Consider the following 19,267-nt stretch of genomic DNA (forward strand, 5'->3'; position numbering starts at 1 on the left):
CTAGAACAAATGAAACTCAAGTCGGATGATCAAAATGTGAATGCTTCACTACTTCTTTAAAAGGTGAACAAGAATACCCTTGGCAGGGAATGGAGAGGCAAAGATTAAAACAGAGACTGAAGGAACACCCATTCAGAGCCTGCCCCACATGTGGCCCATACATATACAGCCACCCAATTAGACAAGATGGATGAAGCAAAGAAGTGCAGACCAACAGGAGCCGGATGTAGATCGCTCCTGAGAGACATAGCCAGAATACAGAAAATACAGAGGCGAATGCCAGCAGCAAACCACTGAACTGAGAATAGGACCCCCGTTGAAGGATCAGAGAAAGAACTGGAAGAGCTTGAAGGTGCTCGAGACCCCAAAAGTACAACAACATCAAGCAACCAGAGCTTCCAGGGACTAAGCCACTACCTAAAGACTATACATGGACTGACCCTGGACTCTGACCCCATAGGTAGCAATGAATATCCTAGTAAGAGCACCAGTGGAAGGGGAAGCCCTGGGTCCTGCTAAGACTGAACCCCCAGTGAACTAGACTATGGGGGGAGGGCGGCAATGAGGGGAGGGTTGGGAGGGGAACACGCATAAGGAAGGGGAGGGGGGAGGGGGATGTTTGCCCGGAAACCGGGAAAGGGAATAACACTTGAAATGTATATAAGAAATACTCAAGTTAATAAAAAAAAATGATTTATGTCACTTTAAAAAAAAAAGAAATACTCAAGTTAATTAAAAAAAAACCAGATCATGAGTAGTTACTATTAACACAACTCAATTAAAAGTGGATCTGAACTTTAAAAAAAAATCCAATAAAAAAGGAAAAAAGTAAAAATATTGAGGGCTTGTGTCAGAAGTCGTTGGAAGTGCTTTAAGTAACTTGACACACGGGTGCCCTCACTGTGTTCCTGTCTATAGTTTTTTGACATCATATACATTTCTTTACCACATCAAAATAGTGATATTAAGACTCTATTTCTCCTCTCTTGCCTTACACAATGTGAACTTCTCCAAGGAAGAAGCAGAAGCATTTCCTTATATAAGTCTAAAGCCACACATTCCTATTAAGATTTAAACATTCAATGAATACTTGCTTGACAAAGCAAAACTGTAAAACTACAGAAAACTTTAACCAAAGATAATGCATGAAGAAATAATAAAAATAGTTTAATCTACAATTAGAAAAACAAGAGAACTGTAAACCATGATAGAATTGTCAAAATACATGAATTTTATTTATTTGTTTATTTTACAAAAATTCACAATAATTCATATTACTGCCTTCAACATTGCAAATTCTTCTAAAGAGATCTTACACATAGGAGCAAAGTGGGGTAAGTACATCTGAATTCTCTCTTAGGTTCCTCTAAAGTTATATCTCTTTATGGCTCACAAATTTCCTTTCAAACACTTCTATAAATATGTGGGATGTATTTAATATAATATAGGTAATAAAATTTTAAGATTAGTGATGCTCTGAAAATTTACAATTCTCCATAAATAATCAAAGTATGTCTTGATAACAATAATGAACTTTCAGAAAAATTTTATATTTTTTTTTTTTGGTTCTTTTTTTCGGAGCTGGTGACCGAACCCAGGGCCTTGTGCTTCCTAGGCAAACGTCTACCACTGAGCTAAATCCCCAACCCCAAAATTTTATATTTTTAAAAAATAATTCTTAATATACACAATATATTAATATCTCTTTATTGTATATGAAAATAGTTTTTCCATACACCATCTTCTGATTACACTTTTACCTTCACCAAATTCTCTCAAATCTTCCCCAGTTCTTTAACCACCAGATGCATACCTTTTCCCTCTCATTAGAACACAAACAAGCATATAATAATATTATGTAAAAACAAAAAAGGAAACAAGCAGAAAAAGAGCCAAAAATTACATAATACACAGAGACGCACACATTCACTCACACATAATTTCCATAGAAACACAAAACCAAAAACTAATTCACATGCGCCCGCGCACACACACACACACACACACACACACACACACACACACACACACACACGAACTATAACATTTTATTTAAGAACAATCAAAACAGCTCTGACAAACATTATGAGACAAGGAACCACCAAAATTGCCATTGAATTCATTTCATGTTGGCAATTTACTGCTAAGCATGAGATCTGGCCTTAAAAGTGGCTTATGTAGCCAGTGAGACTCTCTTGGAGAAAACTAACTGTTCATTTGTGAGTAGTTATCAACTAATGGCAGATTGTGGCTTAGGGATGAGAGCTTGTACCCATTGCCCCTCTCAGTGCTGGGACTCCATCTGGCCCAGACCATTTGTGGCACTGTGCATGTTGCCATAGTCTTTGTAATTTCTTATGTGTATCTGTCCTGCTGTGTTTAGAAGGCTTTGGTTTCTTGCTCTCCTATTCTCATTTCAAAACTACATCACAAATAAAGTCAAACACCTTTTTATTGTGGCCCTCAGTTTGAAGTCTCTGCCTATATTTCTTCAGACAGCATCATACAGTATGCACTTTCCTAGGTTTTTCTTTGGCTTGGCATTTATAATAAGTGTATTTGCCTTTATAAATGTGTATGGGCTCACTTTCTTTCACTGTTGTATAAGTATTAGGAGACTTTACTCAGGGTTCAGGCAAGAAGACAAACTGCTCTAAGGAGTAAAACAAGACAATCAACTGAAGAAATTATGTAATAGTTTGAAATTTATAAGGATAAAAAAATTATAAAGAGCCAGAACCAGCAAGAGTATTATCACACCTACAGGGCTCTGAGGATTTCTATAATCCTTAACAGCCAAATTCCTTAACAGGATGAGACAATAACAGGTGTAAATAGGAGAGTACCCAGCTATTTCTGCAGGTTATCACGGACTTTATTTGTCTTCTATTGGAGAGCACATAACCCTGGAGTGTGGTGCTATAATTCCCATTGTAGATGAGGAAATTATGTCACTAAAACTGTAAAGTCAGTTACTTGCCATGGCACAACTCTGTAGAAGAATGTTCCATTTGGTCTAAAATATATCCCCTGGTCAAACAAAACTTTGTGTAAGTACTTGTGTGTGGCTTAAATGGCACACTCTATGAACCCACATAATATTAAGCTAGCAGACATTTAAGAGTCTATCTCACTCAAAGTTGAATCTGTGAAGTAGAAAAGTATGAATGATATATAATAAATTATTGCTCACAGGAACTAGATTGATCTAATTTTCAATTCACAAAACTGCCCCATGGAGGTGGTAACCTCATTCTGGATGCAACGCTAGAGGCACTAGAATCCCATAAGGAAAAATAGACGTGAGATGGAGAACAAGGATAGTTAATACTTTGCCTCTCGGTGCCTCCAATTCCAGTGATGCAGTTGATGGCTAACCTGGTGACTATAATCATAATGACACCCTTGCAACTAGCTTGAAAATGGGAGAATTAAAAGAGGATGTGGAAAAAAAGCAGAACTACAGCACTACTTCTCTTCCACAGTATCAGGATGAGTTAGCATATGTAATATATCTATAAGGTGCTCAGGTACATACACTGTGCCAACTGATTAAAAATTGCTACAGCTTCATTTGCTTCTCTACAATGTCATCCAAATATTTTGGTGGCTGAATTCTGACATAGAAATATAAAAAGAAAAATAATATGAAAAAACAGTAAAGAATTAAGAAAAACATAAGTAAATTTGACTGTCATAATGTTAACTAGACAGCTTATATTTGTGTGTATCAGTATGTATGGCTGCAGATTTTAAACATTTTGAATAACCACACAAACTATCAAAAGACTGGCTAGCATGTATACAATGTACAGAAAATAGACAATATGACCCAGTTGAATGGCAGTTTGTATATTTTCCATGAAGTGCTTCCAGTAAGTCCTGCATGTGAGAAATTTATGTTATCAGAGAGACAGAGAGAAAAAGGGAAAGAGATATATGTTTCTCTTTCAGTTTTAGGTTTTAAAGAACTTTTCCATCTGACATACAATTAAAAGTTTACTTCAAAACATTATTTTTTGTGAATTAAATTCTGCAATATTATAATCTTTGTTCATAAATATAAACTTCATTCCCTATTGTTAGGACAAATTTAAATCTCTCCTGATAGAACACAAAAGTCACCGAAATATCAGTATAGGTAAACAAATCCTATCAGGGAAAGTAATTGTCACTGAATTTGATCAACAATGCACTGTATTCAATGATGAATGTTCATACCGCAGTCATTTAGGAGATCTTCCCATATTTTAATAACTGTCTGCATACTCCTTTCATAGCCATCTTCATATCCTGATTCCTCAGTGTGTAGATCACAGGGTTCAGAAAAGGAGTACCAACTGCATCAAATATAGCCAGATACTTATCCAAGTGTGTGGAGTGCGAAGGCCACGTATAGATAAATATCATAGGACCAAAGGTCAGGATCACAACAGAGATGTGAGCAGAAAGTGTGGACAAAGCTTTGGAGGAACCACTTGAGGAATGTTTCTGAACAGTGACTATTATGACAATATAAGATATGACCAGTATGAAAAAGGAGCCTACAGAGATGAAGCCACTGTTGGCTGAAACCATTAATTCTAATTGGTTGGTATCTACACAAGCAAGTCTGAGCAACCGAGGAAGGTCACAGTAAAAGCTGTCCAAAATATTTGGTCCACAGAACGGTAAATTTACTATATAAACAAATTGTACCAGAGAATGCATAAGGCCAACCACCCAGGAAGCCACTAAGATGAAAATGCACATTTTTGCATTCATAATGGTCAAATAATGGAGAGGCTTACAAATGGCTATATATCTATCATATGCCATGCCTACGAGCAGCATCACCTCCACACCACCAATGACATGGATGAAAAAGATTTGAGTGATGCAACCATTAAAGGAGATGACTTTTTGCTTTCTGAATAGGTCATAAATCATCTTGGGACAAGTGACACAGGAAACACCTAAATCAATGAAGGAGAGATTGGCCAACAGAAAGTACATGGGAGAATGTAAGTGAGGATGAGAAGCCACAGTGAAAATGATGAGGGAGTTTCCCATCATGCTACCCATGTAAAACACTGAAGCAAACACAAAGAGAAGTATTTCCATCTTCCAGGAGTTGGTGAGTCCCACGAACATAAATTCTGACACAACAGAGTAATTTTTTCCTTCCATTTCTGCTGTTTTTGGTGCTACCTGAAGGACAGCAGTACAAGAAACTGTAAGTTATGACAATTATATTAATAGTCCACAGAAAGTTAGAACTTGAGTTTATGAAAATCTTTCTTTATTTATCAATAAAACTTTTTCATAAAGATGAATAGATATAGGAGCAAGTGCTTACATGGTTATTTATCAGGGGACTGCAAAGTACAAACACTCTGAAATACCATTTTATACTTGTTAAAGGAGCTTTCATGAAATGTTCAAAAATGAAAGGTTTGTGTTATGTCTTTGAAAAGGGAACCTTGGACAGAGTTGGAAATATAAGTATATTCATTTAAGAAAGCATATAGCCATCTCCATAATAATTTTAAAATAATTGGTATGTAACCACTGTCTTTCAACATATAAGGCCCTAGATTTCATTCTTGTCAAACAAAGGAAGGACAGAAACATGGACAGAAGGAAGGAAGGAAGGAAGGGAGGGAGAAAGGAAGGAAGGAAGGAAGGAAGGAAGGAAGGAAGGAAGGAAGGAAGGGGAGAGGAACAAATAGAAAATGGAGAAATTGAAATTATTATAGAGAGAAAAGAAAGATTGTAACTGGAGAAACTGAATGGGGGACAGAAAGATACAGAAAACATAGATATATAGAAATAGGCAAACAACTGAGAAAGAGAATTATTAATCAGTATCATTTTGGGAGTTGATCATCCAGAAGAAATGACCCTGCACTGGTCCATGATCATTGAAACATCATATATATTAAGCAATAGTGAAACATCCTAACTTCTCCTTTATGGATGTGTGGACTATGTACACAAATGCACACACACACACACACACACACACACACACACACACACACACACACGTATACACACAGGTGACTCTTCCATAGCCTTAAAACAAAGGGAATTTTGAAGCTTGGAGTCATTATGCTAAATAAAATGGAGACACAAGAAGCAAATGCTGATAGATCTTATGTACATATAAGATCTGAAGTAATCAGACTTATAAAAGCAAAGAATATGATGGTGGGACAGGCAAAAAGATGTGGGGAGTGGGCATGAAGCAAGAAGATGATGATGGTTGTTAAAAAAACAATCCAAAAGTTCCAATAACATGGTCGTTGCTTTCTGGGGATCTATGGTATCATGGTGATTATGGACAACGATAATAGTGAGTTGCATGCTTAGAAATCGCAGAGAGGCTATTATCAATGTTCTCACACACAATAAGTATGTGAGCTAACCATGTTCATTAGTTTAATATATATGCAATATATGTCATGTTACTTCATATACATTGCTATATATTATATATAGATTAATACATTATATAATCATGCTGCGCATCAAAAATACACACAATATTTACCTGTTAATTGTTACTATATGAAACCAAAACAGAAAAAAGTGGTTATAATTGCCCATAGACTTTTAAAATACAGACCACACAGTAAAGCCTGTGGCACTCATGTTGTGTTCCAGTCCATGTAATAGTGCAGATTAGAGTGATTGCCCTCAGTATTGAAACAATTCGATGTCTAATTTCACATTCTAGCTAAGTATTTGTCTATAAAACATGATGCATAGGTGAGAATCACTGCCTTGGAAAGCTCACCTCATGAACAGAAATTTTAATCTTCTGAAGGTAGCCATTCTGTAGTCCAAAGCATTTTGTTCAAATCTGAAATAAAGAATTTATCACACTGTGTTTTAGGTTATTTGTCATTAGAGAATAAACAGCATCATGGACAAAAGATGGGCTTTCAATACAGAAAAACAAAATAAACCTATTGTTCAGTCACTAGCAATTTAATAGATATATAGTTCATTAATCTATTGTATAAATGTAAATACTGACAGTTTTCACTGCAGTTTAAATATAACAAGTATTCAAAACCACACATTCAGTATATAGGTATTCTATATGAGATAACAAATATTGATACTAATGTTTTATTCACTTTTTCCATGATACTGTGAATTTATTTCCTGAATAAATAAAATAAATAAATAAGTGAATAAGAGAAACAGAGAGCATGAAATTTTATTTCTGAAAGATCTTTCAAAATGCACTAACTGTTCCCTTCTAAAAAAGATTTTTAAAATATATTAACTATCTTCTACTCAATAATAAAGTATGGTGTTCAAGTTACTTAGTAATTAAAGTATACTAGCAATGTAATTTAAATATATTTTTCTCAAAGAAAACTGTGTCTCCTTAATGCTTATAATTAAGTAAATGTAACTCACTAAATGTTCCTTCTCAACTAGACACAACTCCAACAGATTTAAGGACTACAGCTGTATCTTGTGTAATCCATCTTAACACTCCATCATGTATATAAATATTTGCTGAAACATAAGAAAAGATTTGGTTTGGTTATTTCAAATACACCTGAAAAATACATGATTTTAAAGTGACATGGAAAACAGATGTCGAACAATAATTAAAGTAAAGAAAAAGACAATGATGATAAATGGAAAATTTAAAAGCAACAAAATTTGAAAAGTATGCCTTGTGGAGGGGAAAAGTTTAAGTAGAAAACAATTTATTCAATTTTCTTTGCCTTTTGACAATACTTTTAAAACTGCATAGTAATAACCAATCACAGTGCTTCAAGCATCTTTCAAATGTAAAAGCCATAGGAGGCATTGCCAGTGAACCTGTATCCACTGTGAATTTGCCTTTTGGACAGTCACAGTTCATCACTGTCATAAAACCCCATGAAGTTTTTGAATTTAGAACAGAAGACTTGTAATTATACAAAATATTATAGAATTTAGAGACAGATAAAATTTGAGACCTGATAGACTAAGATTCATTTGGCACAGAGTAGTATCTAAAAATAAGTCCAAAGGAAGACCATATAGACATCTGCTGTTGAGTTACCTAAAAGCCACAAACGCCCACAGAGGAATACCCACAGAACAGGATATTTTAAATCATCTTCTCTAATACTTGGGTGGGTCTTAAAATCATTTTGATCTTCATATAATTTATATTCATTTACAACTATTAGAATACCCACAATGCAAAAGACCAGACTTTGGATCATGAGTAGTCCCCCTCGTTTGGACATTTATGTAGTCCTAAGTCTGTCATAGGTGAATCCTCCAGGACAGATTTCTAATACCTACTTCTTAAAGGAAATATTGTTAATGAGATTCCTAATACAGAGTTATAAGTTCAGTACCCTACAATCATCTAGGTTTGAGCAAAGCACCTGTCAGAAACATCACCTGTGCATATTTTCTCCTGTTTTGATTAAGTTTATTAGTCCCTCAAGACAAACTCTGGAATTTTACTTCTCAATTTGTCATGAAACCTGCTTTATATTCAGATAACTCACACTCTTCTATTTAATTACAACCCCTGTTTTTATTTATTATTGAGGAAAATATAAGTAACCCAACATCCTTTTCAAATAACTACTTATGAGCATGAATGAAACAAAGGAACCTTATACCTTTTAAAACCGTTTTTTGAAAAGCAGTTAATTATTCTGATTCTCATTCTCATGTTCTGTCCCCCTAGGAATATTTTCCATTTATTAAAACTCTTTAACTGGTTACTTACCATTCAGAAATGAAATTAGTGCATACACCATAGGAGCTGGGGTTGGAGAAATAGCTTGAAAGCTTGCTGCTCTTACAGAGGGAACAGATTCGGCTTATCAGCAACCTAGTGACAGCTCACGTCTTTCTGTAACTCCAGAACGAGAGGATCCAATGCATTCTTCTAGCCTCCTGGGCAGCTGCTTAAAAGAATCGTACATATGTACCTGCAAGCAAAAAAAAATCAAATGTACAAAATAAAAATAAACAAGTCTTTTTAAAACAGGAGAAAATGTGAAAAATAGATCTGAATTTTGATTTGTATTATTCTGTTTTCATATTCTCTATATCATGTTACAAAATGACTAAATATTGGAAAATTACACTTAGAATATATTCAAAGCGTTACAAAATTGCTTTATGTTTTCCAGTATCATTCATATTTTTGATACACTGTTATTCTAGCTCAAAACCAAATCCAATATACTTTCTCCTATATTTCATAAAAATTTCCATAGTTATTTTCTGTGGTATTCAATTTCATTTTCAGCATGATATCTATTTTCCTTTTACACAAATAAAAGCATTTACAGTAAAATCCATTATCATAGCATTTTCAAAACAAGAATATCTGCGAATAAAGCCATGCTTCTGGTTGTTTAAACATCTCTGTACATTTTACCTGCATGATGAGAAAGTATCTTCACAGACTGGTAGTCCTGGTTTCTTTAGCCTAAAATACTTAATAATAACCTAACATAAAATATATGAAGCTAATTAGTCAAACCTCAAGAGGCCTGTGAGTAAAAGATTCTGACACACTAGATAGTTTTAAATGTGCTCATAGGACAGATTTTCTCCCTGGAGAACTGTTTGTTTTGTCCAGTGCAACTAAAAGATTTCAGGTTTAATGAAAAACAGTAAAAGGAAAAGAAAAATGGAAGTTTTATATCATTGTACTATTTTGTTATAAATATTGATAACTTTGCACTGTAATTAGTACGTAAATAGATAATTAATACAGATCCTGACTATAGTCATTTAATCATTTTAGTATATTTGTTATTATTATTTTTAACATTTTTAGATTGGATATTTTATTTATTTACATTTCACATGATATCCCTTTTCCCAGCTACCCCTTTGCAAAACCCCTATTCTCTCTTTCTTACCCCATTTCTCGACCACCTACTCCCACCTCACCACCCAAGCATTCCTCTACACTGGGTCATCAAGCCTTCACAGGACCAAGAGCCTGCCCTCCCACTGATGCCAGATAATGCCCTTTCAGCTCATTCAGTTCTTACCCTAACTCCTCCATTGGGTCCCTGTGATCAATCCGATGACTGGATTCAAGGATCCACCTCAGTATTTTTCAGCCTCTGGCTGAACCTCTCAGGAGACAGCTGTATCAGGCTCCTGTCAGGAAACACTTCTTGGCATCAGCAATACTGTCTGGGTTTGGTGTCCATCATGTGGGAAGGATCCCCAGGTGGGGCACTCTTTGGATGGCCTTTCCTTCAGTCTCTGCTACACTTTTTGTACCTGCATTTCCTTTAGGCAGGAGCAGCTCTGGGTTAAAATTTTGGAAATGGGTAGGTGGCCCCATCCCTCAACGGGGGGGGGGGGGCATGCCTAACCTCTGGATATGGTCTTGACAGTTTCTGCCTCCTCTTTGTGGGGTGTTTCAGCTAATGTCATCCCCGGGGGTTGTTGGAGGCTCTTGCTTTCCTGGCATCTGGGGCCTCCTGGTTGCTACCGCCAGTTCACAATCCCCCCTTGCTGCATACCTCTGTTCAATTTACAGACCCTCTTCATCTCCTCCATCTCCCCCCATAACTGATTCTGCTCCCTCGTTTTCCCTGCCCCTTCCTTTATCCCCCCAAGTCCCTCCCACCCTCTACTTCCCTTGATTATGTTGTTCCCCCCTCTGACCGATCTTCTCTTTGGTCTTCCTTCCACTTGAGCTTCATGTAGTGCATGAGATATACTGTGGATATTCCAAGTTATTTGTCTAATAACTACTTATCAGTGAGTATATACCATGTGTGTTCTTTTGTGATTGGATTACCTCATTCAGAATGATATTTGTAGTTATTGGACGACTGGACGCATTTGCCTAAGAATTTCATGAAGTCAATGTTTTTAATAGCTGAGTTACCACAATTGTGTAAATGTACCACATTTTCTGTATCCATTACTCTACAGAAGGATATCTGGTTTTTTTCCAGCTTCTGGCTACTATAAATGAGTCTTTAATGATCATAGTGGAGCATGTGTTCATATTACATGTTGTTACATCTTTTAGATGTATGCCCAGAAGTGGTATAGCTGGGTCCCCGGGTATGTCCAATTTTTTGAGGAACATCCATACTGATTTCCAGTGTGGTCGTATCAGTTTGCAATCCCACTAACAGTGGAGGAGTGTTCCTCTTTATCCACATCCTCGCCAGCATCTCTTGTCACCTGAGTTCTTGATCTTAGCCATTCGGACTGGTGTGAGGTGAAATCTCAGGGTTGTTTTGATTTGCATTTCCCTTATGACTAAAGATGTTGAACATTTCTTTAGGTGTTTCTCAGCCATTGGGCATTCCTCAGCTGTGGATTCTTTGTTTAGTTCTGAACCCATTTTTTTAATTTGATCCTCTAGAGTCTAACTTCTTGAGTTCTTTTGATTGGGATTGCATTGAACCTGTAGATTGCTTTTGGCAAGATGGCCACGTTTACGTATTAAACCTGCCAATCCATAAACATGGGAAATCTTTCCATCTTCTGAGATCTTCTTCAATTTCCTTCTTCAGAGACTTGGAATTCCTTTCATACAGATCTTTAACTTGCTTGATTAGAGTCACACTAAGATATTTTATATTATTTGTAGCTATTGTGAAGGGTGTCATTTCCCTAATTTCTATCTCAGCCTGTTTATGAGTAGAGGAAGGCGACTGATTTGTTTGACTTAATTTTCTATCCAGCCACTTTGCTGAAGTTGTTTATCAGGTATAGAAGTTCTCTGGTGGAATTTTGGGAGTCACTTAAGTATACCATCATATCATCTACAAATATTGATATTTTGACTCCTTCCTTTCCAATTTGTATCCCTTTCACCTCCTTTTGTTGTCTGATTGCTCCAGCTAGGACTTCAAGTACTATATTGAATAGGTAGTGAAAGAGTAGGCAGCCTTGTCTAGACCCTGATTTTAGTGGGATTGTTTCAAGTTTCTATCCATTTACTTTGATGTTGGCTACTGGTTTGCTGTATATTGCTTTTAGGTATGGGCCTTGGATTCCTGATCTTTCCAAGACTTTTAACATGAAGAGGTGTCGATTGTGTCAAATGCTTTCTTAGGATCTAATGAGATGATCATGTTTCTTTATTAAGTATGTTTATATAGTGGACTATGAAAATGGATTTCCAAATATTGAGCCATTCCTGCATCCCTGGGATGAAGCCAATTGATCATGGTGGATGATTGTTTTAATGTTCTTAGATTTGGTTTGCAAAAATGTATTGAGTATTTTTGCATCAATATTCATAAGGGAAATTAGCCTGAATTTCTCTTTCTTTGTTGGGTCTTTGTGTGTCTTAGGTATAAGTATAATTGTGGCTTAATAGAAGAATTGGATACTTCCTTCTGTTTCTATTTTGTGGAATAATTTGAAGAGTATTGGCATTAGGACTTCTTGAAGGTTGATAGAATTCTGCTCTAAATTCATCTGGTTCTAGTCCTTTTGGGGACGACTCTTAATAACTGCTTCTATTTCCTTAGGAGTTATGGGACTGCCTGGATGGTTTATGTGATCCTAATTTAACTTTTGTACCTGATATCTGTCTAGAAAATTGTCCATTTCATCCAGATTTTCCAGTTCTGTTTTGTTGAGTATAAGCTTTTGTAATAGGATCTGATGTTTTTTTTTTAATTTTCTTAGATTCTGCTGTTATGTCTCCCTTTTCATTTCTGATTTTGTTAATTTGGATACTGTCTCTGTGCCATCTGGTTAGTCTGGCTAAGGGTTTATTTATCTTCTTGTTTTTCTCAAAGAACTAGCTACTAGTTTTGTTGATTTTGTATAGTTTTTTTTTGTTTCTATTTGTTTCTATTTCAGTGTTGATTTCAGCCCCAAGTTTGATTGTTTCCTGCCTTGTAGAGGGCCGCAATAACATTCGCCACCACTAGATGGCGCTGGCTTCCACTGCGCCCCACGTGGAAGGCCAGGATAGCCTCCGCCATTACAAGATGGCGCCAGCCTTCACGGCGCCAGCCGGCTCCCTTTCAGGAAGTTAACTGTGCACATGTGCAAGAGTGCCTTTGTGCCAGGTCTTTGCCCACTCCGGGGCATGCCTTATGAGATCATGGGTAAACAACCAATCAGGAGTGGATGCGCCGCACTAGGGTGTTTATAAGCGCGCCATGTTGGCGCGGCGGGCCCTTCCTCTTCTAAGATTAATAAGGTTGGTCACAGTAAGGATTTCTATGTACCCGCGTGTTTCCTGCCGGTGGGAAGTCACGCGCGGGACACTGCCTTCTACTCCTCCTGGGTGTATGGGCTTCTTTTTGTTCTAGAGTTTTTAGGTGTGCTGTCAATCTGTTAGTGAATGGTTCCTCCAGTTTCCTTTTGTAGGCACTCAGAGCAATGAGTTTTCCTCTTAGCAGTGCTTTCATTGTGTCCCATAAGTTTGGGTATGCTGTGCCTTCATTTTCATTAATTTCTAAAAAGTCTTTAATTTCTTTCTTTATTTCTTCCTTTACCAAGTTATCATTGAGTAGAGTGTTATTCAACTTCCACGTATATGTGGGCTTTCTGTCATTTTTTATGTTTTATTTTGTTGTTGAATGTCCATGGTGATCTGATAGGATGCGTGGGATTATTTCAGTCTTCTTGTATCTGTTGAGGCCTGTTTTGTGACTGATTATATGGTCAGTTTTGGAGAAAGTATCATGAGATGCTGAGAAGAAGGTATATTCTTTTGTTTTAGGATGAAATGTTCTATAGATGTCTGTTAAATCCACCTGGTTCATAACTTCTGGTAGTTTCTCTGTGTCTCTGTAAAGTTTCTATTTCCATGATCTGTCCATTGGTGAGAGTGGGGTGTGAAAGTCTCCCACTATTATTGTGTGATGTACAATGTGTATTTTGAGCTTTAGTAAGGTGTCTTTTATGAATGCCGGTGCCTTTGCACTTAAAGCAGAGATGTTGAGAATTGAGACTTCATCTTGTCAGACTTTTCCTTTGACGTATATAAAATGTCCTTCCTAATGTGTCTTGATAACTTTTAGTTGAAAGTCAATTTTATTTGATATTACTGTGCTACTCAAGCTTGTTTCTTGGGACTATTTCTTTGGAAAATTGTTTTCCAGCATTGTACTCTGAGGTAGTGTCTGTCTTTGTCACTGAGGTGTGTTTACTCTATGCAGCAAAATGCTATGTCCTCTTTACTTATCCGGTCTGTTATTCTATGTCTTTTTATTGGGGAATTGAGTCCATTGATGGTGAGAGATATTAGGGAGCAATGATTGTTTGCCTGTTTTCTCCTGTATTTCTTTAAGGTAGTTATGCCCTACTTAAAGACCTCTAACATCATCATGAATTTTGATTTTAAATAAAAATCTTGCTTTTCTGATGTGTTGGGGTATCCAGGGCTTGCAGTGGTGAGGAACAGGGTTATGATGATGATGCCAAGTGGCCTTGGTTTCTGTTGCTTAGGTTCTTGCCCTTCGCTCTCACTATCTGGCTATCTCTGGTGTTGGCTGGTCTTGCTGTCTCTGACAGTGGCTAGACCCTCTTTGGTTTTTTTGTTTGTTTGTTTTGTTTTGGGGGGTGGTTTTTTCTTTATTTGATACATTTCTTTATTTACATTTCAAATGTTATTCCCTTTCCCGGTTTCCTGTCCATCAGCCTCCATCCCCACCCCCTCCCTCATAAGGTTGTTTCTCCCCATCCATCACCCTTACCAACCCATACCCTACATTCCCTTGTACTGTGGGTCCAACCTTGGCGGACCAAGGGCTTCTCTTTCCACTGGTGCCCATCCTCTGCTACATATGCAGTTGAAGCCCTGGGTCAGGCTTTCAGTAGCAGTTTAATCCCTGGAAGCTCTGGTGGGTTGGCATTGTTATTCTTATGGAGTTGTAAGCCTCTTCAGCTCTTTCAATCCTTTCTCTAATTCCTCCAACAGGAGTCCTGTTCTCAATTCAGTGGTTTGCTGCTAGTGTATGCCTCTGTATTTGACATGTTCTGCCAGTATGTCAGCACTCTTGGAGACTGGCTTTCGCCCAGCAGGATCTGGGTACAGAGAGCTGTCTCAGGGTTAACTCTGGGGATAGGTCTCCCACACAGTTTTTTTGCCCTTCATCCACCTCTGATGTCGCTTATATTTCCACTTCGGTGTAAAACTCATCACCCCGCCTTGTTACTTAGCATCTTTGGGTCTGTCAATTGTAGGATGGTTATCCTGTACTACGGCTAATATCTATGATATTAGTGTCTTTCTGGATCTTATGACCTCCCTCCGGATTATAGTCTCTAGCTCCATGTATTTGACCTCAAACTTCATGATTTTTTTTTTGTTTTTACTGTCTGAGTGATGTACCACATTTTATTTATCCATTCTTCAGTTGGAAATCTAGGCTATTTCTAGTTCCTGAGCATGACAACGCTGCTATGAACATAGGTGAGCAAGTATATTTGTGGTATGGTGGAGCATCTTTGGGCCCAGGAGTGATGTACATGGGTCTTGAGGTAGAACTACTCCCAATTTTCTTTTTTTTTAACTCCTCTATTCATTTATTGCAATGATCAGGTGATTTCTGTCTAAGTAAACAAGCAAACCCCAAATGGAGACAAAGAAAACAATAAACAGTCAACCAGAAAATCAATGAGCAAAGTAGTTAAAATAAGTAATCATCTTCCATGTATAATCTTAAATGCAAATACACCTGATTTACCAATGAAGAAATGAAAACTTGCAAGCTGGATTAAAAATCAAGATCCAACTATCTTTAGGGTATTTGTTTTAAAGGAACCACTTTTCACCAGCAAAAGAAAATGAACATCAATCTGCTAAGCACATGAAAACTGGAACTGGCTTACGTATTTTTGTCAATTTAAAAAGGTAGTTTTGATGGGTAGAGTCATCTTAGATGACAGGTCACTGTCACTGCCTTTTTACTTTTTTTATTTCTTTGACAAAAGACCTGCTAAAAGCAACTTATGTAAGGAAGGGTTTATCTTGGCTCACAATTTGAAGGCATATATTCCATGTTTGACAGACCTGATGATCTGATCATTCCCTTCTTTTTATTCAGTCTGGGGCCCTACCCCATGGAATGGTGTAACCTACGTTAAAGATCAGTCTTCTCTCCCCACTTAAACTTTTTTTAAAACACCTTCATGTACACGTTGTATTTACATGATTCCAAATCCAGTTAAGTCAGGCTGAGATGTAGTTCAGTGACAAAACCATTAGGCGGTATGTTCCTTTTTCCTACACAGTAATATTCCACCATAAGAATGGTTTCTCTGGTTGTGGACTCACTGTAGAAAATCTTGGCTGTTTCTGATTTGCAGCTTTCACACATAAAACTACCAAGAAAAATTTTGAAAAAGTTTTTGTACCAAGACAGTGCGGCTTGGTGGCTGGGTCATGCTAAGTGTATGTTTAACTTAAAAAAAATTTCCAAACTTTTCTACCCAGTCGATGAATTTTTACATTCCTGTCACTGGTGAGGAATCTCATTTGCCTCCTCAACAGGATTTGCTATTTTTACCATTTTTTTTAATTTAGAGAATACTTTATTAGTTTTTGTAATCAAACCCACGTATATAAGACCTTACATATTTAATACAGTGTGTTACCCCTGTACAAATGGAAAAAACTTAAGTTCAACATTTCTAGACCAATATGGCTGTTAATTTCTGTACAGTGCCAACTCAACACAGTAAACGGGGATACTTTTTTCCAAAGTTGACAGCACAGGTAAAGTTTCAAAAAATTCAAATTATATATCTGTATATATATATTTATATTTATATAAAAAGACCAATAATAGCAGTGTGTTATGCATCAACAGCAGCAACAGCTTTTCCAGGTTCTGCAGTCATCTGAACAAAACTGTAGAGACATCCAGCATACTCCATTAAAAAAAAAAAAGTAAAAAAACAAAACCCGAGAAAACAGCACAGTTCTGTTACTCTTGTGGTACCTGGCACCATTTTTTTTTAAATTAGCTTCTCAATCATCATCTGGAAAGAAAACATTCTGAGCAACATCATTAAAAACAGCTCTGATAAAGCACGGTCACTACTACGTATCATAAAGCAGGTACAAGCTATTTTACATCCACAGAGGTATGATACAGTACTGTCCTACATCTATAATACTAGAGGATACAATTTAAAAGGCATTATTTGAGACTTGATTCTACTTTTCCAGCAGAGGGCCCAAAGGATGGTGTGACACAGCTTTGTAAAGAAACATACTCTAGACAGGATTTCCTTTCACTAGTGGCACAGTTCTAAGGATTCATTCTCTCCATGAATGTCAGCTAAAACCGTTATTAAAAAAATGAAATATCCCTAGAACAAAACCGTATAACCACCGGATTCACATGAAGATGACCTAGTGGAGACAAGCTGGACCTCACCTTACCAACAAGCTATCAAATCTGTTATGTTTAAACAGTGAGACCTCCAAGGAAGGAGATGCCAAGTAGTGCTTCAAAGCTTCGGACCACAATCAAACACAGCATCCTTTTCAACAGAAGCAGAAGCTCATCTGAATATGCTCAAGGGTGCTGACATCAACATTTAATCATCTCCTCACTCATCCAGGAAGAAGGGGAGATCAGTTACTACTGTACTTTATTGTGTTGAACCAAATCACCATGTTACAAAAATAGCAAGCTGCCATAATAAAAAATAAGGCTCCTCTATCCAGCACCAGATAGCATCATTTTACTTTCAAGCCTAGAAATTGCACACTTGTATATAAACCAATCGAAGATGAGGATTGAGAGTTCATCTTGGTGGATTTTTCCTTTGATGAATATGAAGTGTCCTTCCTTATCTTTTTTGATGACTTTTAATTGAAAATTGATTTTATTTGATATTAGAATGGCTACTCCAGCTTGCTTCTTCTGACCATTTGCTTGGAAAGTTGTTTTCCAGCCTTTCACTCTGAGGTAGTGTCTGTCTTTGTCTCTGAGGTGTGTTTCCTGTAGGCAGCAGAATGCAGGGTCCTCATTGCGTATCCAGTTTGTTAATCTATGTCTTTTTATTGGGGAGTTGAGGCCATTGATGTTGAGAGATATTAAGGAATAGTGATTATTGCTTCCTGTTATATTCATATTTGGATGTGAGGTTATGTTTGTGTGCTTTCATTCTCTTTGTTTTGTTGCCAAGACGATTAGTTTCTTGCTTCGTCTAGGGTATAGCTTGCCTCCTTATGTTGGGCTTTACCCTTTATTATCCTTTGTAGTGCTGGATTTGTAGAAAGATATTGTGTAAATGTGGTTTTGTCATGGAATATCTTGGTTTCTCCATCTATGTTAATTGAGAGTTTTGCAGGATACAGTAACCTGGGCTGGCATTTGTGTTCTCTTAGGGTCTGTATGACATCTGTCCAGGATCTTCTGGCCTTCATAGTTTCTGGCGAAAAGTCTGGTGTGATTCTGATAGGTCTGCCTTTATATGTTACTTGACCATTTTCCCTTACTGCTTTTAATATTCTTTCTTTATTTTGTGCGTTTGGTGTTTTGACAATTATGTGACGGGAGGTGTTTCTTTTCTGGTCCAATCTATTTGGAGTTCTGTAGGCTTCTTGTATGTCTATGGGTATCTCTTTTTTTAGGTTAGGGAAGTTTTCTTCTATGATTTTGTTGAAGATATTTACTGGTCCTTTGAGCTGGGAGTCTTCACTCTCTTCTATACCTATTATCCTTAGGTTTGATCTTCTCATTGAGTCCTGGATTTCCTGTATGTTTTGGACCAGTAGCTTTTTCTGCTTTACATTATCTTTGACAGTTGAGTCAATGATTTCTATGGAATCTTCTGCTCCCGAGATTCTCTCTTCCATCTCTTGTATTCTGTTGGTGAAGCTTGTATCTACAGCTCCTTGTCTTTTCTTTTGATTTTCTATGTCCAGGGATGTTTCCATGTGTTCTTTCTTGATTGCTTCTATTTCCATTTTTAATTCCTTCAACTGTTTGATTGTGTTTTCCTGGAATTCTTTCAGGGATTTTTGCGATTCCTCTCTGTAGGCTTCTACTTGTTCTCTAAGGGAGTTCTTTATGTCTTTCTTGAAGTCCTCCAGCATCATGATCAAATATGATTTTGAAACTAGATCTTGCTTTTCTGGTGTGTTTGGATATTCCGTGTTTGCTTTGGTGGGAGAATTGGGCTCCGATGATGGCATGTAGTCTTGGTTTCTGTTGCTTGGGTTCCTGCGCTTGCCTCTCGCCATCAGATTATCTCTAGTGTTACTTTGTTCTGCTATTTCTGACCATGGCTAGACTGTCCTATAAGCCTGTGTGTCAGGAGTGCTGTAGAC

General features: G+C 37.0%; 1 protein-coding gene across 1 annotated transcript; it reads right to left on the bottom strand.

Annotated features, from left to right (window-relative positions):
- Positions 1-4,230: 4,230 nt before the first annotated feature.
- On the bottom strand, positions 4,231-5,169 carry Or4f61d (olfactory receptor family 4 subfamily F member 61D). Its single transcript, NM_001000915.1, has one exon. The coding sequence runs from the start codon at positions 5,167-5,169 to the stop codon at positions 4,231-4,233; it is 939 nt and encodes a 312-aa protein (NP_001000915.1).
- Positions 5,170-19,267: the final 14,098 nt, after the last annotated feature.

This window comes from Rattus norvegicus, chromosome 3, assembly GCF_021556685.1.
Source record: "Rattus norvegicus strain SHRSP/BbbUtx chromosome 3, alternate assembly SHRSP_T2T, whole genome shotgun sequence".
Taxonomy (NCBI): domain Eukaryota; kingdom Metazoa; phylum Chordata; class Mammalia; order Rodentia; family Muridae; genus Rattus; species Rattus norvegicus.